This window comes from Phacochoerus africanus, chromosome 8, assembly GCF_016906955.1.
Source record: "Phacochoerus africanus isolate WHEZ1 chromosome 8, ROS_Pafr_v1, whole genome shotgun sequence".
NCBI classification, from domain to species: Eukaryota; Metazoa; Chordata; class Mammalia; order Artiodactyla; family Suidae; genus Phacochoerus; species Phacochoerus africanus.
In genome coordinates, this window is record NC_062551.1 from 60,103,003 (window position 1) to 60,129,243 (window position 26,241).

Sequence of the window (26,241 nt, forward strand, 5' to 3'; positions counted from 1 at the left end):
AATACAGGTAACACTAGGCATCAAAAGTGAGAGGATAATGGGAGAGAGAAATGCCTGTCTGTCTGCAGGCACAATGATTGATGCATGGACAATGAAGAGGCAGCAGTGCGATTGTTTCAGAGTAGCCCAGTCTATACACAGACTTGTTACACAGTTTTTCTGTGCACAAGATCACAGTCATGTTCATAACAACAAGCTTGAAAACACTGTTAGATGTTTAAAAAGCACGTACCTGTGACCTTGGGCTGATACGCAGTTTCTGGAGCTACGAGAGACGAGAAAAGCATCCTGTGTGGTGATAGCACTCTTGGAAAGCAAAGCGAAGAGGGAATAAGAAAGCAAACACCGTATTAATTGCATACGAAATGTCCCTCATCTTATGCCCACCTAAGGAGTAAACTCTCCACTTTAATGCAAGCGTTGGACACAGGGGTCTACCTGCATTTTTTTTTTTATTAGAGTATAGTTGACTGACAGTGCTGTCAATTCCTGCTGACAGCACAGCGACCCCGTCACACACAGATGCTGTTGTCAGGTTCTCCTCCATCGTGGTCTCTCCCAAAGGACGGGGTAGGACCTCACTGCTTATCCCTCGGAAATGTAGTAACACGCCTCGACCAACCCCAAGCTCCCCATCCGGCCAACTTCCCCCTCCCCCTTGGCAACTACAAGTCTGTTCTCTATTTTGGGGGAGGAGGGGCGTATTTTTTTAACAGTTCTTTTTTTGAATATCCACTTTTTTGTTTGTTTTACTTTTTGGCCACCCTGCAGCATGTGGAGTTCCCAGGCCAGGGATCAGATTCAAGCCACAGCTGTGACCTCTACCAGCTCCCTTCACCCACTGTGCTGGGCTGGGGATCAAACCTGCGTCCTGGTGCTGCAGAGAGATCGCGGCCAATCCCTTTGCACCACAGGGGAAACTGCAGTTTCTCTTTTGCAGAGAGGATCCTTTGTGCCATATTTTAGATATGTTTATGTATTTCAAAAATCTGTCAAAATGGACCCCAGCAGTTCAGACCCATGGGGTTCAAAAGTCAACTGTAAATGCAAAGAGAGATCAGAGTGGACATGGGGAAAGAGTAAGGCGGGAAAATCAGGATATAATTAAATGACACTGAAATGTCTGATGCATACTTTCTTTTCTCCACTGTAGATTTAAAAGTGCCCAGGTGACCCCCGGTCTCCGTCACCTCTGGGTAACGCTCGTTATCAACCGTAAGATTAAATACCTGGACCTGGAAAGCACTCGCCTGAAGGAGGAAGACGTTGTGATGGCTTGTGAAGCCATAAAGCACCCCAACTGCCAGCTGGAGTCTCTGAGGTACGTCCCAGGTGTGGTTTTCCTCTTTGGATTTCAGGGCTTTGTGGTTCTTCCTTCTTCCGGTGACGTGATCATCCACAGAAAAGCTGCTAAAATATTACAGAGAGCTGGGCGTCTGGGTGTGGCTGGTGGTGATGGTTGCACGGCGGTGTGTGGATAAGGACTGCCCCTGAAGTGCACATGGTGAAGACGGTGAGGTTGGTGTGGTGTGTATTCTGGCCCCCTTACATACCTTTCCTTTTTTTCTGGCACACACCCCTTTTATGTAGGCTACGAAATTGTTTATTTTCAGTTGCAGGAACATTTGACTTAAAACGTTATAGACGTTTCATGAGTACAACCTTCTCTGTCTACTTGTGTAAACCCTGCAGAGTGCTCACCACCAAAAATTTATATTCAGCTCGTGTAGGGGTTCACCAGTCCTGGGACATCTTGGTCGTGGCCATTTGGGGGCTCTGAGCCCTGTGTTGTCACGCGTGGGCATGTGTGTGGCTGATGAGATGTGCCGGGACGAAAGACAAACACTGCCTCCTGGGTGATTTTTGGTGTATTCCGAGGCAGATGAGCACGAGGTCTGTTCAGCTTAGCTCGTTGACACACCGCAGCTGTGGAAGAGTAGCTTGCTTTGCTCCACATATTAACTTGAAAAGTGTGCCTTTAAAAACAGAAATCCAAGGAAGTCAGAGCATAGACGTCCTTACAGGATGGAAATGCAGCTGCGTCTGCCCAATACCGTGTGGGATTTTTTTAACCACCCCTGGGAATGAAAAGGAAGCAGCTATCGCCTCTCCCTCCCCCTCTGTCCCTACCTCACCCTCTCTTCCCCCCTTCCGTTCCCCCCTCTGCGCCCCCCCCCGTCCCCCTCTCCACCCCTCCCCCCGCCCCGTCCCCTTCTCTCCCCGCCTCCGTCCCCCTCCCTCTCTCTCTGTCTCTCCTTCACAAATAGGTAACTAGAGCTTGGATTCAAAGAATATGTAAAATACACCTTATCAGAAAAGAGAGGAGGGAGTGAGGCCATTTGGAGCCAAGGAAAGAGACACCTTCGAAGTCTATGGGGAGAGGTGACAGCCTATTTCGGGGAGCCCTAGTGAGTTTACCTTCGGGTAACGTACAAGGACAGGAGTGTTCTCTTTCCTTCACTGCTTATTCCCAGACCCTGGAACTGCTTTGTTTCCAGCACCAGCTCCATGTAACGCCCCTGAAGATGCATCGGAGGGAGAAAAGTCTTGGGGTGATGGGCTAACTCTGGAAGTGGGAGGTGCCTTTGAAAGACAGATTGGACCACATGGGGAGGGATTTTGATGCCAGGCTCAATGGGAGATTCATTTTCTTCCATCCCACCAACACTGAGCTCAGATTATGTTGCAAACGCTGTCTCGCGGGCTCTGGGGAATGTGCTGACCAGGCGGACTAAGTTCCGGTTGCGTGATACTCTCTGGCTGGCACCAGGAGGCGTGGAGGCAAAACTAGTGAACCAGAAAACACACCTGCACTCCCACAGCAGATGCCTGTTACGCTGGGAGACCTCTAAAAGGTCCATGTAAAAGTCTCCAGAGCAGATCGTTGATGCCACTTTCCATGTGCTAGTGTACTGGGAGACAAAGATGCAAAAATATAAATGGTTGAGACAGAATAGAAGGGCATTTACTGCCTGTGTAAAAACAGACCAAGGGGGTGGGATGGATGGGAGGGGCCCTCCCACATGGGCTGACAGGTTCTACCGTTAATACGCAGCTTCCAGGATCTTCCTGGGCACAGACGGTCTGCTTATGGAAGCAGGGCCAGCTCGGGGACACCTGGAGGTTGATGGACCTGACCCAGATGTGGGTCCAGTCACTTCTTTTAGCAGGAACTCACTAACGGGTGTGTCCTGCGATCACACCCATTGCAAGGCAGCCTGGGAAAGGTGGTCCAGCCCTGCATCCAGGTAGAAGAACAGGTTCGCACGGGTAGAGCAAAGCCTGGGCTGCTGCTGTGGAGGCACGTCTAACCCTCACAACTGCCGCTGTGGTTGGCAGCACGGCCATCCCCATTTTTCCGATGGCAGTGCCATTTGCACCACTGCAGCTCAAGTGACAAGGCAGACCTTGAGGGTATGTACTCTTTAAGGCTACCAACTTGTGACTAGTCGATAAAACAGGTCCTGGGGAGCAAATGCTCATCATGAGCGCGGACCGTAATAGTGCATTACAAACATCACATTTGCTGGGAGACTAGATCTTAATTATTCTCCCCAAAAATGGTAATTATATGACACGATGGTGGTAGGAGCTAATGGTACACTGGCAAGCATATAAATGTATCAAAGCAACATGTTTACACATTAAACTTACACAGTGTTCTGTCAGATACATTTCTTTCCCTCTAGCCACATCCACAGCGAATGGAAGTTCCAGGGCCAGGGATCCAATCAGCTGCAGTACCCCCAGATCCTTAACTCACTGCACTAGGCAGGGATCAAGCCCACACGGCCCCAGAGACAGTGCTGCATCCTTAACCGGCATCCGCCACAGCAGGAACTCCATTCAGTTTGTTTATAAGTACAAATACAAATGCAGGCAATGTCAGCCAGGGAGCATTGCTAAGACGGAAATAATGCTGGGGAGAGAGGGGTGGGCCTGGGAAGGGCGGGGCAGGTACAGTTAAATAAAGCCGCAAGACTCACTCAGAAGAGATGACCCTAGGGAGACCTGGATGAAAAGTTGAACCACCCAAAGACCTGGGGCTGAGGATGAGGGAGGGGTGTCCCAAACAGGAACAGCACGTGCCCAGCCCCCGAGGCTGAGGGAAACAGCGTCCAGGAGCCACCACGTGGAGAGAGCAGCTGCAGGGCCGTGAGGGAGGGGAAACGGTTGCTGCTGGGGAGCCATGAGTCCGTGTGTCACATTGCCCGTCTGCAGGTTGGATCGCTGTGGATTAACCCACAGCTCTTGTCTGGCGCTTTCCCAAGTCCTTGTTACATCCGTCAGCCTGAAGTCCCTCAGCCTGGCAGGAAACAAGGTGACAGACCCGAGCATAAAGCCACTCTGCGATGCCCTGAGGTCTACACAGTGCACTCTGCAGAAGCTGATGTGAGTTACCCTTTTGCCCGGTTATCTTGGCTTAACTGAGACCATCCAGGTCGGGGGGGGGGGGGGGGGGGGGGGAAGGGGGAGGGAAATTGGCGGGAGCATAAGCAGAGCGCATAATACGGGACCTCCTAGGAGTCTGAGAAAGACCCAAAATGTAACATCTGTGTCTTTGCTCCTGACCCCAAACGGATAGAGAAAATCAAAGCAGAAGCTGAACTTGAAGAAACATAGCAGATGGTGGTTTCCTGGGGCTGGGCGTTGGGGGAAGGGGGAGATGATGGCCAAAGGCATGAACTTGCAGTTAGAAGAGGACTAGGTCCGCGAGATCCAATGTACAGCATTCTTTTTTTTTTTTTTTTTGTCTTTTTGCTAATTCTTTGGGCCGCTCCCTCAGCATATGGAGGTTCCCAGGCTAGGGGTTGAATCGGAGCTGTAGCCACTGGCCTACGCCAGAGCCACAGCAATGCGGGATCCGAGCCGCGTCTGCAACCTACACCGCAGCTCACGGCAATGCCAGATTGTTAACCCACTGAGCAAGGTCAGGGACTGAACCCACAACCTCATGGTTCCTAGTCGGATTCGTTAACCACTGCACCACGACGGGAACTCCCTGATTATAGTTAAGACAACGTGTTATAAACTCGATGTGGCACCAGTGCCGCTGTCCTTGAAAGTCGTGGGATTGTGGTTAAGCTGCCACCTGTGACATCTTTAAGCGCCAGGCTCTGTGCCAAGTATTCTGCTCCTTTAATGCCATCTTCACAAACAACCTACCAGGGAGGAATTTTTTTTCCTCCCACGTACTGATAAGGAAAATAGAATCCAGAAGAAGGGAAGTCCCCTGTCTGAAGTCACGGGGAATAAAAGGCACAACGAAACCATGAGCTCCCGTCTGATACCTGGGGAACTGATCTGTTACCTGGGAATTTCCTGCTTGATACCCTACAATGTGGGCAAGGTTGTGTCTCCCTCCAGCTCCCAAAGCATGCTGTGGCACGAGCATCCTTCGTCCGTTCAAGTTTGCTTCTAAAATCAGAGCAAAAGCTGAAAACGAAACAGCACAAGTTACCCTTTAAAGCCCAGAGTTAAAAAAAAAAAAAAAATCAAAGCAGAAGGTAATGTAACTTCTTTCCAGCAACGTGCAGGGGAGGGGAAAATACTTTTCTTCTTAGGTTTAGTGTCTGGAGCCTGCAAATTAAACCGACAATGGGCGGATGAGCAGGAGAAAAGGCATGCAGATGGCATGGATGTGAATTGTTTCACTGGGCATGGGGGCTTCACAGAAAGGAAGTGGAAAACCTAAGAAGCATTTAGACTCAGGAGCTCAGCTTATATGCCATTTTCACAAGAGGTAATGAATTGTGGAAGAAGGACTAGACAGAGAAAAGGGGTTGGGGGCATCTAGGATTGATAAATTATGGGAAAGTGACTGGAAAGTATATGGAAGACATTAATGGAAAATCGAGATTAGAGGAAGACTTAGCTCAGTCCTGTCTCCATCACTGTGATAAGGGTCATTCTTTCCTTGGTACAGAAGGGGAGGAAATAGATGGTGTGGTTTTGGGCAGATAGGTGCAGAGCAGAGAGCAACTCCCGTGTTTGTTTTTTCTAAATTGCTTTCAGCTCAAAATAATCTTTAAGCCCCAGTAGCATATGTTGAGGCAGCCTGTCCTGATCCCTTTCAAGTCCAACCCAGACAGCGCTTCATCCTTTGTGGAAAGAAACCACCGTCAGTGACACGGCACCCGTGCCTGCTGGGTGCAAATGCATCTAAAGCGCTTAGAGCAGTGCCTCATTCATCTTTGTCACCACCTCTTGATAGAAGCGCTGTTAAACTCTTGTTCATTGTTGTAAGTTCTGTTGACGTATAATTGAGTTACAAGGTGGTGATAATTTCTGCTGTACAACAGTGATTCAGTTACACACACACGCATCTATTCTTTGAGATTCTTTCCCCTCATAGATATCACAGAATATTGGGCAGCGTTCTCTGTGCTGCACAGCAGGTCCCCATTGGCCAATCATTCCATATACCTCAGTGTGTATGTGCCCGTCCTAAACCCCCAATGCATCCCTCCCCCAAGCCTGTCCCCCTTTTTTTTTCTTTTTAGGGTCACACCATTGGCATATGGAAGTTCCCAGGCTAGGGGTCGAACTGGAGCTGCAGCTGCTGGCCTACACCACAGCCACAGCAACACTGGATCTGAGCTGCATCTGCCACCTATACCATAGCTTGCAGCAATGCCGGGTCCTTTAACCCACTGAGCAAGGCCAGGAATTGAACCTGCTTCCTCATGGATACTAGTTGGGTTCTTAACCTGCTGAGCCCCAGCAGGAACTCCACCATAAATTTTTCAACTTGAGTATGTTTCTGTTCTGTAGATAAGTTCAATTGTATCCTTTTTTTACATTCTGCACATAAGTGATAAAACATGCTGTCTGTTCACGTTATGACTAACTTCACTTAGTATGATAATCTCTAGGTCCATCCATGTTGCTGCAAAGGGCATTAGTTCATTCTATTTTATGGCTGAGTACTATTCCATTGTTTATGTGTACCGTATCTTCTTTATCCATTCCTCTGTCGATAGACATGTAGGTTGCTTCCACGTCTTGGCTATTGTAAATAGTGATGCTATGAACATAGGGGTGCATGTATCTTTTCAAATTAGGGTTTTCTCCCAACATATGTCCAGGAGTGGGACTGCAGGATCATGTGGATCATATCGATAGTTCCGTATTTAGTTTTCTGAGAAACTGCCAAGCGCCTTTCCATAGTAGTTGCACCAATTTACATTCCCACCAACAGTTGAACTCTCATTTTCAAGTGCTGTTTCTTCTGAAACTTTGATAAAGAGATGGAGTATATGTTTAGTGTATGTCTGTGGGTCACATTGTATTAAATGTCGGTACTTTTTTCTTTTTTTTTTTTTTTTTTTTGTCTTTTTGCTATTTCTTGGGCCGCTCCCGTGGCATATGGAGGTTCCCAGGCTAGGGGTCTAATCGGAGCTGTAGCCACCGGCCTACGCCAGAGCCACAGCAACATGGAATCTGAGCCGCATCTGCAATCTACACCACAGCTCACGGCAACGCTGGATCGTTAACCCACTGAGCAAGGGCAGGGACCGAACCTGCAACCTCATAGTTCCTAGTTGGATTCGTTAACCACTGCGCCATGATGGGAACTCCAAATGTCAGTACTTCTAAATAGGAAGGCCTCTCGTCTTTGGAAGACCTCACACCATAGGGCATGTGGGGAGTGAAAGCAGAGTAGACTGACAGTGCCCTTGTGCAGCCCCCAGTGGGTGATGGCAGATTTCATCGCCTGCGATCCTGAGAGGTGCATCTCTGGACCAAAGCAGTGGAGTTGAGTCTGCAGGTTCAATGCAGATGGGATGTGGCCTCACAGGCCAGCATGCATCTGCCATGGGGGGAAGCTTTCCTCCCTTCCTTGCACAGGAGGAGAGATGGGAACTTAAGAATACACGTCATTTGGAGTTCCTGTTGTGGCTCAGTGGAAACAAATCCGACTAGGAACCATGAGGTCGCGGGTTTGATCCCTGGCCTTGCTCAGTGGGTTAAGGATCCGGTGTTGCCGTGACCTGTGGTATAGGTTACAGACGTGGCTCAGATCCCACATTGCTGTGGCTCTGGCATAAGCTGGTGGCTACAGCTTCGATTATACCCCTAGCCTGGGAACCTTCATATGCCATGAGTGCAGCCCTAGAAAAGACAAAAAGAAAAAAAGAATAGACATTATTTCTTTTCTTGGACTCTCTCCTTGCAGACTTGGGGACTGTGGCCTCACAGCTGCCGACGGCCAGGATCTGGCCTCAGCCCTCACCAAGAACCAGAGCTTGACACACCTGTTTCTGGCCAGCAACAGCCTGGGGAGCGAAGGCGTGAACCTGTTGGGTCGAGCCATGAAACTTCCCAACTGCAGTCTGCAGAGGCTGATGTGAGTCCTGCCCACTGCCCCACGGGGATTCATGGCTTTATTACAAGGAATGCAAAGCCGTGGGAGGTGTGGAAATTATCAGGATAAAGGGACCTAATAAGTCCCGTCCCTACTGATAACTACAAGATTTCTTCCCTCCATGGAAAATTCCATCTCTGCTTCTGTGCTGCCTTGTGGTGGTGGGAAGTCCACCTTTCATCAAAATATTGCCAGTTCTCATGATTCGTGGCAGACATGTTCTGTGAAGGTGCCATGAATAAGGACTGAACCATTGCTCCTGGGGAGCACAGGGTTAGGTTCCTGGGAGCCTCTGGTCACAGCATGTCCTTCAGCCAATCCATACAGAACTTTGTTTTGTGTGTTTCTGGGTTTTTAAAAAAACAGTGTTGGAGTGTAGTTGACTTACAGTTGTGTTAGTTTCAGGTGTACCGCAAAGTGAATCAGTTATACACGCGCACATATCCATTCCTCTTCAGATGCTCTTCCCATGCAGGATTTTACGGAGGATCGAGTAGATTTCCCTGTGCTGTACAGCAGGTCCTTGTTAGTTAACTATTTTCTGTACAGTAGGTATATATGTCAGTTTCATCCCCCTAACTTACCCCTCTCCCCAACATATTTCCCCTTTGGCAACCGTAAGTTTGCTTTTGAAATCTGTAAGTCTGATTCTGTTTTGTGAGTAGCTTCTTTTGCATCATGGGATTGTGCTCAGTCTTATCTAATATATATTATTGATTCATTAACGTTAATGCACAGCCAAAAGCACTGTATATAACTCATGCCTGTACCTCAAGCCTGTGTAATACATATATTTTCTCCATGAGGCACATCCCCAACCCTGTCACACTTAGGACACTAGGCAGCATCTTAGCACTATGCTTGGGTGCCATTTGAAGTGGCATCAAAAACAACAAAAATGAAAAAAAAAAGTGGCACTGATTGGACCACAAAGAGGGTACTCGCTTATGATGTGAGGCTGAAGTGAGTTCCGCCTCAGCTGCAAGCACGTGCAGCCGGACAATTCCAGTTTTTCTCTGCTCTGTGCTGCGCTGATTTGTGAGGACTGATTGAGGGATCACAGGTTTGAGGGAGGAGGCAGATTCAGGAATCCATAATCCATGAATAGTAAGGCTGGACTACTTATGAAGCACCTGTGTTGGGCAAACACTCTTGGTTGCTGGTGCCTGAGATGGAACACGGATGTGGGCGCTAAGTTTACACAGGGTAGATGCCTGGAGGGGGCTGTTGGATACGTGATGGGATCTTCAGACCATGGCGCTGATGACGCGGGACGAACAGCCACAAAGTCTTGTGTGACCAACACGCCCACAGCTGGGGGATGCTGTGTCCCCTAGTACAATAGGCCCCCTTGTACAATAGGCATCCTGGACACAGATTTGAAAATGGCCCTTGTGTGTGGCCAGATGACTCTTCTACGCTGAATCTTGGTTTGACAGTGAGAAGCAGTGATGGTCACTCCGGCTCAGTGCCGACAGCCAGCTCTGCCTTGCTCCACTGGGGTCCTGTCCCGTTGCGTTCTGCCACTTAGCTTGTTGATCATTTGTCCGCCCATACCTTCCTATGAGTGAAACTTTTTTTTTTTCCTGTCCTTTTTTGAGGGCCGCACCTGCGGCATATGGAGGCTCCCAGGCTAGGGGTCTAATTGGAGCTGCAGCCACCAGCCTATGACACAGCCACAGCAACATTAGATCCAAGCCGCATCTGTCACCCACACCACAGCTCACAGCAACACCAGATCCTTAACCCACTGAATGAGGCCGGGGATCGAACCTGCAACCTCATGGTTCCTAGTCGGATTCGCCTCCTCTGCGCCACGTCGAGAACTCCTATGAGTGAAACTTTTTAATGTGTACCTGTAGCCAGCAAATCTGTTAAAGGCTCTACCTTTGATGTCCATGTCTACCTTAGGACAAGTTCTGAGGTTCCTCAGTGGATGAATGATGAGATACCTGGTAGGGTAGGTAGAAGAGTGACTCCCCCACACCCCCCTCCAAGATGCCCGTGTTTTAATCCCTGGAACCTAAGACTATGCCAAGGTAAAAAGAACTTGGCCATGTGGTAAGTGAAGAATCTTGAAATGGGGAGATGCTCTCGGATTATCTCCGTGCCCCCCACTCCCACCACTGTAACCATGAGTGTTCTTCAAAGGGAAAGAAGGAGGTAGCAGAATCAGAGGGCAGGGGCTGGTGACACAGCTGGAAAGCACAGGGAAGCAGGTGGTCCCCCTCAAGCCTCCAGATGGAACACAGCCCTGCTGACATGACAGCTTGAGGTTGAGCCCAGTGAGACTCAGACCTCCAGAACCGTGAGATAAGTTTGGAATGTTTCAAGCCTCAGAGTTCGTGGTAATGGTTTGTGGTTACACAGCTGTAGGACGCTCCCAGAGAGAGGATGGAGGAAAGTTAAAGAGATGGATCTCGCTAGCATCCAGCACACACATTTTGCCTAGCACACTGCAGCCATCCCATCACCAACGCGCAGAGGAGGAGCAGACTGAGGCCAAGGGAAGCTGCTCCCCGGGGGTCCCAGCGGGGACTGTGTTTGACTGTCCTCTTTCCCCATGTGTGCCCTGCAGACTGAATGCCTGCAACCTGGATGTGGCTGGCTGTGGCTTCCTTGCATTTGCACTTATGGGCAACCGACGCCTGACGCATCTGAGCCTCAGTGTGAACCCCTTGGAGGATGATGGGATGAAGCTTCTGTGTGAGGTCATGATGGAGCCGTCGTGCCATCTCCAGGACCTCGAGTAAGTGCGCCTGCGTCTTGGGGACGAACTCTCACAGGGAGGGGGCGGGGCTTGAGGCTCTAGGTCAAGAGAGATGGGGGAGCTCCCGTCATAGCTCAGTGGTTAACGAACCCGACTAGTAACCATGAGGACGTGGGTTCGATCCCTGGCCTTGCTCAGTGGGTTAAGGATCCAGCATAGACATGAGCAGTGATGTAGGTCACAGATGAGGCTCAGATCCCACGTTGCTGTGGCTGTGGTGTAGGCCGGCAGCTGTAGCTCCAATTTGACACCTAACCTGGGAACCTCCATATGCCACGGGTGCAGCCCTAAAAAGACCAAAAAAAAAAAAAATAGAGAGAGAGCTGGAACCACAGATTAGTTCTAGGGTCAACTGATGGTCACTTTTTCCAGCAGACACTAGGGGTAAGTTGATGTGTGGACACCACAGTGAGGGTGGGAAGGAGAGAGAAAGTATTCTAAATGGGAGCCCCATGGCAGGGTCTGTGGGGTTCTAGGGCACCCTGACTTCCAAAACCCCTTCACTTTCCAGAACATCTTCTTGCCCTGCACCCATCTTCAGTTCGTCGTTCTGCATGTGAAATGGAGATGGAGCAGGGTGGCTGTCTCTCTCTCCATCCCTTTTCTTTCTGGGGCTCAAATTTCTTCACCCCTTTATTGGAACACTTCTGTGCAAGAGGAATACTGCATTGTTTAAAAAAAAAAACTAGAAAAAAATAAAAGACCTCAATGAGCAGAAATAAATCTCTAAGCTCACAACCAAGCCATGATCTCTCTTAATATTTTGGTAAATGTCTCCTGGATGCGTAAGCCACGTGGAATGTGTCACCAAGAAAGGATCCCAGCAGTTACCACTTGCAGCATTCTTACCATGTGGCAGGCACAGGGTTTTTAAATATTTTGCAGCCCCCTCCCCTCCCCAATCATATGCCAGGGGGCACAGACACTCCCAAGCCTAAACCCTGCCTTTGGTCTCACATTCTGTCCTTGCCAATGAGCAGAACATCAGAGTAAATGAAGCATGATAGGGCATTCCACTTCCTGATGCATCGTAACATTTTAAATCCCCTAAAGCTGGACACTTAGCCTATGTCCAGCGTTTTAGTTGTGGGTACCTTATAAACCTCAGTGTGCTCATTGGCCTTTTCTCAAGATCCAGGTTAAAGGCAGAGTTAATGGACCAAAATGTGGGGCCATTTTTGAGACCTGTCCCTCCCTCCGAATAAACCGATGAAAGGAACTGGGTGGAGATGGTAGTGCACAAACCTCTGAGTAGACCCTGACCATTAATTCTATTTATTGTCATGAAACCGGCATGTTGAGCCCTCCGGCTTGGGGGACTAGAATCCTAAGCTTGGTTCTTTGGCGGTGCCAATTCTCTGGGATTGGATTTAATGCTGGGCGGCTGCCTGGTCCTTGCCGTCAGGGTTGGCCCAGACCTGGTCATTCCCACCTGATCCTCACGCCTGAGACCTTCCGCACTCTCGATGTGAAGGCCGCACCGAGCCGGACCCAGCGGGATGGCCCTGTGCCAGGCACACGGCATCGGGGGTAGGAGACTCTGTCACCACCTCCATCATCTCTGCTCGGTGAACTGTCCCGTGTCCACACAGTGGGTCGTTTCCGTCCCCCACCTCCCACTCCTGGGAACAGATCCTTTCCTCAGGGACCCTCTCTGGCGTTTCAGGGACCTCTGTCCTCCTCCTCCCTCTCAGGGCTCCGTCCCTTTGTCAAGGACCCTATGAGTTTCCACTCATGTTTTTTTTTTCTCTCTCTCTTCCTCTCCTCTCCATGGGGAATCTTAATCCCATCTTCAGGTGGTAAGAAGCTCTGATAGGCTCATTTCTTTTTCTAAAGATGCCTCCGGAGATACCTCTTTCCCTCCCCTATTATCCCTCCCCTGAGATGATCCACTCTTCCGTGCTGTTGAAGGGGTGGACAGAAAGGTTACCAGTTAGGAAGGCATGAGGGGAAGCTCTGCTAATGTTTCTGGACATTATCCCGCTGTGGCACTCACCTCAAAAGCTGCAGGCATTCTCTGTCTCCGATCTCTCTGAGTATCTCTCCATCTCTCCCCCTCTTGCAGACTGGTGAAGTGCCAGCTCACTGCCACTTGCTGCAAGAGCCTGTCCCACGTGATCACAAGAAATAAACACCTGCAGAGCCTGGACCTTGCCGCCAACGCCCTGGGCGACAATGGGATTGAAGTGCTGTGCGAGGGACTGAAGCAGAAGAATTCTCTGAGGAGACTTGGGTACGTTCCTGGGATCACCCCCTTTGAGGGCTGGACGCAGAGGAAGTGGCTACAGACATGAAGTCGCTTGAACAAAGACCATGTTCAGATTTTCACCAGCCCATCAAACTCGACAGAATACAACCTTGGCCGAGTCACCAGCCGGGATGTAAATTCCAACTGGGCTCCTTTACGGGGGTGAATGAAAGAGCAAGTGCTCGAGAACAGGATGTGGAGGTAGTGAGCACTCAGTAGATTCATGTTTTTGGAAAATCCATGCGCGCTGGGCACAGTGCCAAATGGTAGAGGTACAGAGGTATATAGATCTGAGCGTGGCTGCATCCAGGGTCTAGTGAGGAAGAGGGACCAAAAAAGCAAGTGATAATGCAGGTGGTTCTCAAGCTTTAGTCAGCATCCGAGTTGCCCACAGGTTTGGTAAAACAGTGTGCCAGTGCTTCCAGTGGAATATTACTCAGCCATAAAAAAGGAAGGAAGCACTAACACTGACTACAATGTGGATGAACCTTGAAAACACCAGGCTCAGTGGAAGACGCCAAATATAAAGGGTCATATGTCATATGATTCCACTCCTGTGATACAACTGGAGTGGGCAGATCCACAGAGGCAGAAAGCAGATTGCAGGGAGGCTTCATGTTACTATGTTTCACAGAGAGTACATTTTTTTTACAAATCAAAGACCCGTGGCAACCCTGGGTGGAACAAGTGTATCGGTGCCATTTTCCCAACAGCGTTTGCTCACTTTGTATCTGTCATGTTTTGGGAATGTTTGCAGTGGTTCAAACTCTTTCGTTACTACTGCATTTGTTATGGTGATCTGTGACCCGTGAGCCTTTTAAAAAGAAATTTTCACTTTTCGAGTTGAAGGACTGTTGCTTTACAAGGCTGTGTTCATTGCGAGGGTGCAGCAAAGTGACTCACTTATACACACCTGGGTCTTTTTCAGGTTCTTTTCGGTGTGAGGTCTCGTGAGATAGGGAGTAGAGGTTCCTGGGCTCTACAGTAGGTCCCTGTTTACCTGTTTTATGTCTACTAGTCTGTGTGTTACTCCCAGAGCAGAGAGCTCGGATGCAACTACCCTAACTCACTGACTGCTCAGATGGTGCGCATTTTTACCCTGATTTTTAAAGCATCTCCATTGTTTTTTAGACATAATCCTATTGTGCCCTTAATAATCGACATGACAGTGTCCGCATGGCTCTCATAAGCACTGGCAAACACAGTAACTCGTGACTGGCTTCATCGTGATACCCACTTCATTGTGGTGGCCTGGAGCCAAACCCGCCGTGTCTGAGGTCTGTCTGTCGGCGTTTCGGGGGGCAGGAGGGTCTGCTGAATGGGCGTGCATTTCCTTTTGCAGTGATGGGGATAAGTTGAGGTCTGGCTGCAGGATGCTGGACTGCCCTCCAATGGGCGTTGGCTGCCTTTCACAAAGTCCCCACCATGTGCTCGCGTCATGCGTGTGCTACTGACAGCCCACGTGATGCTGGGGCAGGGGCATAGCATCCCTCTTTGGGGCTTCATCCCGGGACCCACCTCCCTCTCTAAGCCGCACCTCGTCCTCAGGCTCATCGCCACTTCCCTCCTCTCCCCTCTGCTTCTCTCCGGGCCGTCCTGCCCAGGTCCAGCTCCTTTTCATCTCTTAGCTCCCAAGATCTATGACTCTGATCTTCTTGTCTGTGTGGCTGCCTCCATCTAGAAATATTACAAGCCTTGAAGAGCCCAACCTTTCACCCTCTCAGCGCCTGCACTTGCGTACCTGAGATGTGCAGCCGGGGGCAGGGGGCAAGACAAGCAAGGGAAGGCTGGTTTTGCGTGCAGTCTGGTCTTGGATGTCCATTTCTCACTTTCCCCTCTGTTAGGTATTTCCAGTTAACTGGCTTCCCTACTCCCTCCCACAAGGATCTCAAACCACCTGCATCCTCTGGGAACTTGGGAACCTTCTCATGCTTCACAGCTGGCTTCACCTCCTACAACTGAGACAACCATCGGCGAGCCCTTGTCTCTCTGCACCCACGTTCCCTTCTTTCTGCAACGATGCAGGATGCACCCCTCCTGCATCGGAGGTTAACCTCACCTGGCATCTTGTCTGTGAAAACTTTCCTTGTACATCATTGCACTAACTCCCCCTCACTGCTGCCGCAGCCTCCCTCCTAGAGATTCTCTGTTCACGTAAATGCTTAGATAGCATTTTATAAGCAACCTGCCCCCTGAAACAAAAAAGCAACTAAGTCTTCATGTACTCCCATCTCACTGTCTAGCTGTAGGCAGCTGAGACCACTTGAGCGGCGTCCTGCAGACTTTGCATTCCATCACGAAAACTCCCACATGACACCAAAGCTAGAATGATGGGGACATTTAAAACCTATACAGCCACCCCCTTGTTTTGACAGCCATCAACAATTCCACTCCATCCGCTGAAGTATGTCACAGCAAGTTCTAGATTTTGACCGTCAGCCCCTAAATACCTTGGCATGCATCTCTGAAGCAGGAGAACCCTGCAACACCACCGCTATGCCCCCAGCCATGTTGCTTGGCTTGGCACTGCTCTTAGGATAAGGTCCTGCATCCTGAACCCCACCTCCGACTCTGCCATCTGATTGACTTTCCGAGTCTCAGGTCCGTCCCGCCCCTTCTCTCCGCCAGAGTGATGGATGTGCAGTTTCTTACTCAGGCATCCGTGCCTCCTGCCTCTGCTCCCCCAGCTTTTCCTTCTTTTGCCTTTTGAGTTGCAGGTGATGTCACTTGCTTGGCAAGCCTTGTGCCTGCTCCTTGTCCCCTCGTTACAGGCTCTCTCACCCTCGACCTTGCCTGCCTTCCACAACCGTAATCGAGCCATGCAGAAGCTCTCAAAGGGAGAGCCCATGGCAACAGCAGCAGCACCGTCTGGGAGCTCGTTAGAAAAGAAAATTTGGAGTACCTCCCGGAGCTACTAAATGAGAAACTTGACGGCTAGAGCTCATCACTTTTTTTTTTTTTTTAATTGCCACACGCACGGCACATGGAAGTTCCTGGGCCAGGGATTCACTCTGTGCCACAGCTGCAGCACCACCAGATCCCTGCACCCATGGCAGCAGGCCAGGGATCGAACCAGCAACACCACAGTGGCCTCAGCCACTGCAGTCAGATGCTTAACCCACTGTGCCACAGCGGGAACTCCTCACCTCTCTGTTTATTTTCTTATTGTTTAATTTTTGGCCTCTCCGTGGTAAAAGAAGTTCCCAGGCCAGGGATCAGATCCGAGCCACGGTCGAGACCTAAGCCGCAGTTGCAGCAACACCAGATCCTTAACCCACTGTGCTGGGCCAGGGATCAAACCAGTACCAGAGCAGCGACCCAAGCCACTGCAGTGACAGTGTGGGATTCCCCGACCTCCTGCGCCAGAAGAGAACTCCTGCTTTATTTTACACGTGGGGTTTGTACCTCCTAATCTGTTGTCCCCGCCCCCCCTTCTCCCCACTGGTAATCACACCTTGTTCTCTATGTGTATGACTCTGTTTTGTTGTATTTGTTCGTTTGATTTGTTTAGATTCCACAGTAAGGGAAAGCATACGGTGTGTGGCTTCCTCTGTCTGAATGACATCACTAAGCATAATACTCGCCAAGCCCATTCATGTTGCTACAAATGGCAGGACTGCGTGCTTTTTATGGCTGAGTAGTATTCCCCTGTAATGGTTAGAGCTGCACCAGAGGTCAGATAGGGGTTGCAGGAAGGCCCACAGATCCGGGGGCAACGCCTTGCATGTGTTGGCCCTTGCAGGCTGGAGGCGTGTGAGCTGACCTCGGGTTGCTGTGAGGCCCTCTCCTCCACCCTCTCTGGCAGTGAGCGCCTGACGAGCCTGAACTTGATGCAGAATAATTTCAGTCTCGGAGGAATGACAAAGCTGTGCTCAGCCTTCGCACAGCCCACCTGTGATCTACAGATGCTTGGGTAAGTCCACAGGGATGGCACTGGCCTCTTCAGCCTGCTGTGAGGGGCGGGCACCTGTAAAACCTCAGGGCGGCATGTGCCACCTCTGGGTTCCCTTGCAAGGCACTTGTAGCCTGTGAGAAACACGCTATTTCTTTCACAACAAGAGGAGGCTTCAGTCCCCCAATGGGGTGTCCAGGAATTCTGAGGAAGAGGGAAATGTCAGAAGTAAATCCCCAGAGTGTTGAGGCCCCTTTCTGCCTCCCCAGGCTGTGGAAATGGCAGTATCCTGCTCAAATGAGAAGGCTTCTGGAGGAGCTGCAGCGACTCAAGCCACAGATGGTTATTGGTGACCATTGGTATTCTTTTGCTGAAGATGACAGATACTGGTGGAAAAACTGAATCCAAGGAAGCCCTCCTACCCACACCCATTCTGATGGAGGAAACTTAAAATCTGTCTTCCGGGGCCAGCTCTGCCCAGTTCTTCCTCAAAGGAGGGCAATGAGTTCCAGTTCACAAAAAGCTCTCAGAGACAGTGATACTCACGTGTCCACTTGACCTTGGTCACTGCCTGTGTCTCTGATGCAGGTGTGTGATCTTCAAGTCGTGCCCTCAGTACGTATGAGATGTCTGTCCTACCCAGGGGCTTGGGAAGAGAATCAAATAAACACTAAGCATTTGGAAAAAGCATCAGGTCACCGTCCTGATCATTGGGGGTGTGGCGCTAAAGCCCTGGACGTACTCAGTCATTAAAAAAAGAAAGAACAAAATATTGCCATCTGCAGCAACATGGTTACAACTAGAGATTCTCATGCTAAGGGAAGCCCGAAAGAGAAATAGCATATGACATCACTCACACGTGGGGTCTAAAATATGGCACAAATGAGCCTATCGTCATAAACAGACCCACAAACATAGAGAACAGACTTGTGGTTGCCAAGGGGGAGGCGGGAGGGAGTGGGATGGACCTGGAGTTGGGGGATAGTAGATAGAAACTATGCCATTTCGAAGAGAGAAGCAATGACGTCCTAGTGTACAGCACAGGGAACTCTATCCAGTCTCCTGGGATAGACCATGAGGGGAAAAAAACTGTCAAAAATTATGTATAGGGAGTTCCCTAGTGGTTCAGGGGGGTAAGGACCTGGCGTTGTCACTGCAGCAGCTTGGGTTGCGGCTGTGGCACGGGTTCAGTCTCTGGCCTGAGAACTTCCACATGCAGCGGATGCAGGAAAAAAAAAAGATGAGTGGTTTCCAGGGGCTGAGAGAGTCGAGCAAGTGAAGCGCAGTGTTTTCAGGGGGGTGAGACGACTCTGCTTGGTACCATAATGACAGATGGCTGTTACTACACTTTTGCCCAAGCCTGCGGAATGTACCACCACCAAGAATGAGCCCCCAGGTGAGCTCTAGGCTCTGGGGGATGAGGAGGGGTCCGTGTAGGTTTAATTGTAGCAAATGTCCTGCTCCGATGTGTGGGAAGTGGGGGTCCGCTGGGTGGGGGAGGCTGTGCGTGGGGGTGGGAAGGTTGTATGAGGAGCCTCTGCCTTCTGCCCGACTTTGCCATGAGCCCAGAGTGACTCGAAAAAAGAAAGTCGACTTAAAAAAAGTATAGCTGCAGAGGTCTTAAATTCTTGGTGAAAACAAATAGTAGAGTCTGGGCTCCTGTGGCCTGGGCATGCCCGTGTCTGCCAAATTTATTTTCTTCAGTTCTTTTCCCCACATCATTAGGGACCATGATTGAAAGCTGAGGGTGGGGGGAGAGGGAGAGAGAAGAATCCAGAAAGCTAATTTTTAAAAAGCTCCTTCTGCGACTGTTAGGGACTAAATGCTGGTGCCCTCCCTACCTACATATGCTGAAGTCCCACCATCAACATGATGGCCTTGGGAGGTGCAGCCTTTGTGGGTGATTCAGATTGGGTAAGGTCATGAGGAGGTCACTTAGACTTTTCTATAAAGGAGAAAATGTAATGCAGTCTAGGATATTTTACTGTTGTTAATTTTTTGTTTTGGGGTGGGGGTGGTTACGTAAATCTCGGCCACACCTGTGGCATGTGAAAGTTCCTGGGGTGGGGATCGAACCCATGCCACAGCAGCGACCCAAGCCACAGCGGTGACACCAGCTCCCTAGCCTGCTGTGCCACAAGAGAACTCTTTTGTTACTTTTCGGTGAAACAATTTTACCAAGTATAAAAAATGGTTAGTTTACACTGTGTGCATTTTGCTTCAATAAACAAAAAACAGGCTCTAGTGCAGACCTATGTATTAAGTGGTAAGCTGAATGATAGACTGTACTACTTACTCTTCATCCTAAAATGTCATCCTTTCACAATGCCGAGCTGTTCTCAAGAATCCAGATGGCGGTGGCAGAGACCAGCGTTTTCCTAGAGGCCCCTGTTCCCCTTGGAGCAGGGAGTTCCCGTGCCAGGTTGCTGAGAACATTTCTGCATGGCAGAGTCAACACCCAGAAGGCTGTGGCTAAACTGTCATGGATTTACCTAACACCGGGGAATGCAGCTGAGGAGAGGGAGGGGCCCTGAGCTCCAAGACCAGACAGGCAGGTGGAGAAGCTATGGGACTAGATGGGGCTCTGGGCAGCTTTTCCATCCCACTGGGAACCACCGTACAGCAACAGATCTTGGGCAGGTGGCTTCACGTAACAAATACACAAAATCTGGAGCTCTCTGGTGGCCTAGAAGGTTAAGGACCTGACATTGTCACTGCTGTGGTGCGGGTTCAGTCTCTGGCCCAGGAACTTCTGCATGCCACAGGTGCAGCCAAAAAAAAAAAAAGAAAGAAGAAAAAGGTACACAGATGACATATAGATACGGAGATAGGCACATACATACAAACACAGGCAAGTGGCAGAACAGAGTGCGTGTTGCGCTCTCATTCGACAGATTAGTTTTAAACGCACTCATGTGTCACTGAGGGTCAAAAAGGACCGTGTCGGATGAGGGGGGCATGTGGAGGAATGAGAAATCTGGGAACCGCTGCAAGAGATGCACTAAGCAACCTCTTCCTCCGGGTCTCTATTCTCCTGTTAAAAATCTCATTTGTGACCAAATGTATCCGCTCCTGACACAGATCCCCTAGCACAGCCGCAATCGGTCCTAATTGCTTCATCCATCAAAACTGTCTTTTCTCTTTGCTCACTGGCGGCCGCATCTATTTGACAGGCGTTCCATGGACTACAGCCCCGTGTTGAGTGTGGGCATTCAGGTCACGCTGTTAAGCTCTGCGACCTACTAGCTGGGAGAGTCTAGGGAAAACCAGCTCCCCTCAGCCTCTGCTTCCTTATCTGTAAAGGGTAAGGGGTGCTACGCCTCATGAGATGTGCGGGAGGCTTTAGAAGTGATGCCTGTGGCCGGAAGCTGGGCTCCACGACCCACGTGCTGGCGGTGAGCTCTGTCCGTGGTGCTGAAGGACCTGACCGGGAGCTGAGGAGGTGGGGGATGTGTGGATAGACTTCCCCCCCATCAGGCAGGAGAGGAAGGGAAATCGAAGGGGCCAGAAAAAAAACGCTCCCCCCCGCCCCAACCTCCTTGGGAGTAAGGGAAAGGAAAAGGTGAGTGAGGAATAATACGACTACACAGAGACACACATGCACATACACAATACAAAGACACAGAGACGCACGTTTGCACACACACGCCCACACACGCCACAGTCACTTCTCTCAGGATGACCTGCAGCTCCCCAGCCCCAAGATGCTCTATGAATGGCAGGTGTCCTGACCACCCAAGTTCAAGCGATGTGGGGTGGTATGGCCAACCCCGGAGCTCCACCTCCACAGCGAAACCCCCCCGAAGGAAAACAAAAGAGTGTGTTCGAAACTTGGCCCCTACCATGTGCCCAGCACTGTTCTCTGCACTAGGAGACTTCTGACCTCAGGTGCCCGTCTTCCCCGGAACCGACACCCTCCGGAACACACTTGGGGACCTTCGTGAAGTGACTTGCTGCCTCCCATCCGTCGGTTTGCCTGTGAAGACGGGGGCAGGGCTGGGCGTTGAATCCGACATGCACCCCCTCGTGCCAGTTCATGCCTGAGACAGCAGCCAGCAGAGCCACAAGTGGGTGGAGGTTCCGGAAAAGACTCCCCCAGCTGCCCGAGCAAGTCCCTCGTCACCCCCAGCACCTGTGCGCCTCCTGTGCCCCTTAGGTAAGAGCCCTGAGGGGATCACCAAAAACCACACTCTTTGGGTTGGAATTGGCCGATCCCACCCTGGCCCAGCAACCCGCAAAGCATTCCCACCGCTGACCCTAACAAAGGAAAGAGCCCAGGTCCTGCCTCTCCGTCTGCACCCTTTGACCTCCCCCATCCCACCCCCCTGCTGCTTCCCCTGGACCTGGGAGTTTTCAGCTGCTCTAGTTCAGCTTCTCTCTTGGTCTATTGATGAGCCTTGCCTCCTGTCTGGCGCCTTGTCCTCCACTTTAAAAGCACTCCTTCGTTCCCTGGTGGTCTAGGGGTTAGGACTCAGCACGTTCACTGCTGCAGCCCAGCTTCAGTCCAAGCCCTGGTCTCGGAACTGAGCCCTCACATCAAGCCGCTGCATGCTGCAGGGGAAAAAAAAAAAAAATTAAAGCATTCCCTTAACAGAGTCACAGCGTGGGGACACACGGCAGACATACACCCACCCAGAGAAACGCTGCCTTCAGCCTGAGAAGCCAGTTGGTAGTGAAGCCCCTTTCTCTCTCCCCACATCTATCTGGCTTCCAGGCCCTTGAGAGCCCACCTCTCAGAACGACTGTCCATTCCACCCTCCCCACCACAGGATCTTGGCAGAATCCGCTCCGCCATCCTCACGGGAGGCAAGCTCCAGGGGGCAGACTGCGCCTGTGTTGTCTATGACGCGTCCCCGCAGTGGAAGAAGAACCAGTGTTGGGGCTTTGGGTTCAGATCTCAGTTCTGCCCCTTTGCAAACTGCGGTCTTTGGCAAACTGCACTGTCTCCTGGTACAGGCAGACCTCATTTTACTGTGCTTGGAAGATACTGCAATTTTCTTTTGACCACGCCCTCAGCCTGTGGAAGTTCCCAGGCCCAGCATTGAGCGTGTACCACAGCAGTGACCCAAGCTGCTGCAGTGACACCACCAGATCCTTAGCCTGCTGTGCCCCAAGAGAACTCCAGACATTGCAGTTCTCACCAATGGGAGGTCTGCGGTAACCCTGAATGGAGTCTGTCGGTGCCATTTCTCCAGCAGCATTTGCTGACTTCATGTCTCTGGCTCACATTTTGGTGATTCTAGCCCTGTCTCCAACTTTATCATTATGTCTGTGATGCTGAGCTGTGACCCGTGAGCTGTGGCATTATGACCACGACTCATCAAAAGCTCAGATGACAGCATTTTGTAAACACTAAGGTACTTTTTAATTGAGGTATGTGTGTTGTTTTTCAAACATAAGGCTACTGCACACTTAAGAGACTACAGAATAGTGTACAACATATAACTTTCTCTGTCTTTTTTGTCCGCCCCCAGGCATATGGAGTTCTTGAGCCAGGGATCAGATCCGACCCGCAGTCTCAACCTAAGCCACCACGACAGCAATGCCAGATCCTTAACCCACTGTGCCAGGCTGGGGATTGAACCTGCACCCCAGAGCTCCCAAGGTGCCGTCGATCCCGTTGCACCACAGCAGGAACTCCACATAACTTTTATATCCATTGGGAAACCAAAAAAAAAAAATTTGTGCAACTCGCTTTATTGCAATATTCACTTTATTGCCGTGGCTTGGAACTGAGCCCACAATACCCCCAAGGTATGTCTGTACCAGTTTCACCAGCAAAGGTCTTTGTGCCAACATCAGAAATAAAGAAACAACTGCAAATGTACTTCCCACTCCTGCTACCACTGTGGGTCACGAGGTTGGAGAGCTGGCCCACGTTGCTTGCCCTGGACTTAATCGCCTTCACAGTGGGGGAGCAGCTGCTAGGGAGAATTATGCCAAGGACGCAGGGGCAAGTTCCCTGAGAAAAGAACATGCATTTCTTTCTTTGCCTGAATGCACCAAGCATCCGATGAGTATTTGTTGGGCGAATGAGGGAGAGGTGAGCGAATGAATACACGAGACACGAGGCTCTGCCGGACATCGAGTGCCTGGTCCAGGGGAGGCTGGTGTTTTTCCAGTGCTGTCCACCCGCACGGCTGGAATTCCACTGCTCGTTTCCAGTGGAAACAGTACACTGTCAAGACATTGAGGATCCCTGGGGGCAGGTCCCAGGCGTCTAATGCCCCCTACACCCTTATGTCAGTCAAAGCGCAAGAGCGGGGATCCGAACGCAGAGCAGGGGTTCCCGTTTCCCCTCCGTTCCCAGTGGAGAGCTAGCTGGGCTTCCTTCAGCATCGGGAGTCTGTTTATTCTGGAACACCTGGCCTCTCACCAGGGCGTCATCAAAATCACCAAGACAAAAATGGATACCAAGGAGCTCACGTGCAGATGAGAAAGCGACTCACAGACTTTGAAAACAAACTTAGGGTTACCAAAGGGGACAGGTGGGGCAGGGGTCTGGGACTGGTAGATGCACACTGAGGTACATGGGATGACTGGCCAACAGAGGCCTGCTGTAAAGCTCAGAGGCGTCCACCCAATATTCTGCGATCATCTATAAGGAAAAAGAATCTGAGAGAGAATGGATGTGTGTGCATGGATCCCCGAGTCACTTTGCTGCACAGCAGACAGGATCACAGCCTTGTCCATCAACTCCACCTCCATAAACCTTTTTAAAAAAACAAATCACCAGGACAGCTCATCACCGGGCATGTTCTCAGGCCCTACCCTCCACGTGAGGGATCGGAATCCAGGAAGGGGGAGGGGTTCTTCTCAGGAATCTGCATTTTTAACAAGTGCTTGAAGATGGTTGGACCTGACTCACTGGCAGACCCCTGGCTACTGTGGGCACTGCAGCCTTCCCCGGTTTTCACGCAGTTTATCCCAATGAAAATCTTCCACCTCCAGGACCAACTCCATCATCAGAGAGGGAGCCCCACAATGCCTCAGGTCTGTCACTTAAAGACCCTGCTTGGGGGTGCTGTAACCAGGCACAATGATACCCCTACCTCTGGGTTGTTTAGGGGTGTCACTCTGAAAGTCACACACACACACACACAAACACACACACACACGCCTCTGGCCAATTTTCTCATGCAACATGTTGCCAGAACTTCTGATTGTTCCAAGAGAAGACAGAAATCTAGATTTTTTAACATAAACTCTTCCAATTTTAAATTCTGGTTCAAGATCACAAAAAGGAGGCCAATTTACTGATGTGAGCCTCCAAAACCTTGATCTTCTCATTTTACTTTTTTTTTCCAGCTTCCCTGAGGTTTTGCACCTGACAAACTGTAGTGGATATTTAGAGTGTGCATTGCGGTGCTTTGAAATATGTATACCCTCTGAAAGGGTTTCCCCGTCTTGTTAATTAACACAGCCATCAGCGCACATATTTTTCTAAGTCGCCTTATTTTTTCTATTTTTAAATTTTTACTTGCATATGTACTTATGTACTGGAGAGAACGTAATGCTCTTTAATCGATCCCAAAAACAGCATTGGAAACTGAAGGTTGCTGTTGACCAAAATCGGCCACACACGTGTTTCGGTTGGTTCCCTCAGGACTTTAAAAAAAAATTTGAGTCAGATGCCAATATTTTAAGCAATTAGGGAGTTCCCATTTTAAAAACTGTAACTTCAGATAGCTATCTCCTGAAAAAGCAGAAGACCTGGCAATCTGGTCCACGTTCCAAGGAGCAGCAGCTGCAGACAGGGGCGGCCTCTCTCTGGCCACCGGCCCTCGAGCATGCCCTTCTCCCAGACCCGGGAGAAGCTGAGCTGGAGGTTCGCAGGGGAGCCTCTTAGGGGGGCCATGAGGGCGGAAACACGCGGGCACCACGGTGAAGTGATGCCGGAAACTAACCACGTGGCAGGATGGCCAGGAAAAGCAGGATTTCCTGCAGGAGGGAAGGGGCGTGCTCAGTCCTAGAATAGACACGGTCACCCCTCCCACGTTGATGGTGGTGCTCGGAGAACTCCAAGTACACTCAACCGAAGTACCCCATTTTCAAGCAAGGCAATGGCCACTTGCTTTTCTGAGCTACAGTCACACCCAAGATGTTTAAATATATTCTCCTGGAGTCACGTCCCCACCCACCAGGTGGCCGTCCATGACCACGGTTTTGTAGCCCTCGTTCTCCAGGTGAGACCCTGAGGCCCCAAAGGGGACAGGGTCACCAGCTGCTCAAGGACAGCAGAGCGCCGGGGCAAGATTCAAGGCTCAAAGTGGAAACTGCGCTTCCTCCTTCAACGGCCCCTCTGCTAGGAACCCCCTCTTCCTGCCGAGGCAGAGGGGACATGGAGTCCGGCCACAGCCCTTCAGCCAGGCTGAGAACCCCTTGGCAGGGCCCTTCCTCCCTCAGGACATCCGCCTGCAGCCTCCCAAGATCCTAGAAACACAGTCCCCAGGACTCCAGTGGTGGGTCCCCAGACACTGGAGGTGGCAGCAGAGAGCCCCAACCTGAGGACTGACCTGCAGGCAGTCCTCGCCTCCCAGGACTGCTCCAAGGACTCCAGAGACGAGGTCCACCTGGCCCTTAGCGCAGAGTCCAGAAAACGGCAAGCGCCAGAAAACACCTCCCACGCCCTTGTTCCCACCCCGACCCACGCCCACCCAGCCCCCCAGCAAGCTCGCCTGTCAGACGGTGGAATCCGTCTTCCTTCTCTGCGGTACACTGGGCATCAGCAGCAGGCCAGGCACATTTCCAGCCTCCTCTGCAGTGAGATGTGACGCCCCCACTGTGGGATTTGAGCAGGGGGGAGACCGATGCAGTTTCCAGGCCCAGTCTTCCAAGCGGTGGGATGCAGGAAGGGGCTGCAGGGGCTGGTGGGGGACACAGATGAAAGCTGGAAGGTGAACTGCCTACCAGCAGGTGGGGACCCGCCTGTGTACCTCCAGCTTCCTCGCCTCGCTGCCCAC

General features: G+C 50.7%; 1 protein-coding gene across 1 annotated transcript in view; it reads left to right on the plus strand.

Annotated features, from left to right (window-relative positions):
- Window positions 1-17,689, plus strand: part of NLRP5 (NLR family pyrin domain containing 5) — a 31,470-nt gene extending 13,781 nt beyond the window's left edge. The window contains exons 5-11 of the mRNA XM_047792403.1: window positions 1,154-1,321; window positions 4,222-4,392; window positions 8,180-8,350; window positions 10,947-11,117; window positions 13,204-13,371; window positions 17,129-17,299; window positions 17,548-17,689. Coding sequence (XP_047648359.1) covers window positions 1,154-1,321; window positions 4,222-4,392; window positions 8,180-8,350; window positions 10,947-11,117; window positions 13,204-13,371; window positions 17,129-17,299; window positions 17,548-17,680 — 1,153 coding nt within the window. The 3' untranslated portion in view covers window positions 17,681-17,689. The remainder of the gene's footprint in view (window positions 1-1,153; window positions 1,322-4,221; window positions 4,393-8,179; window positions 8,351-10,946; window positions 11,118-13,203; window positions 13,372-17,128; window positions 17,300-17,547) is intronic.
- Window positions 17,690-26,241: the final 8,552 nt, after the last annotated feature.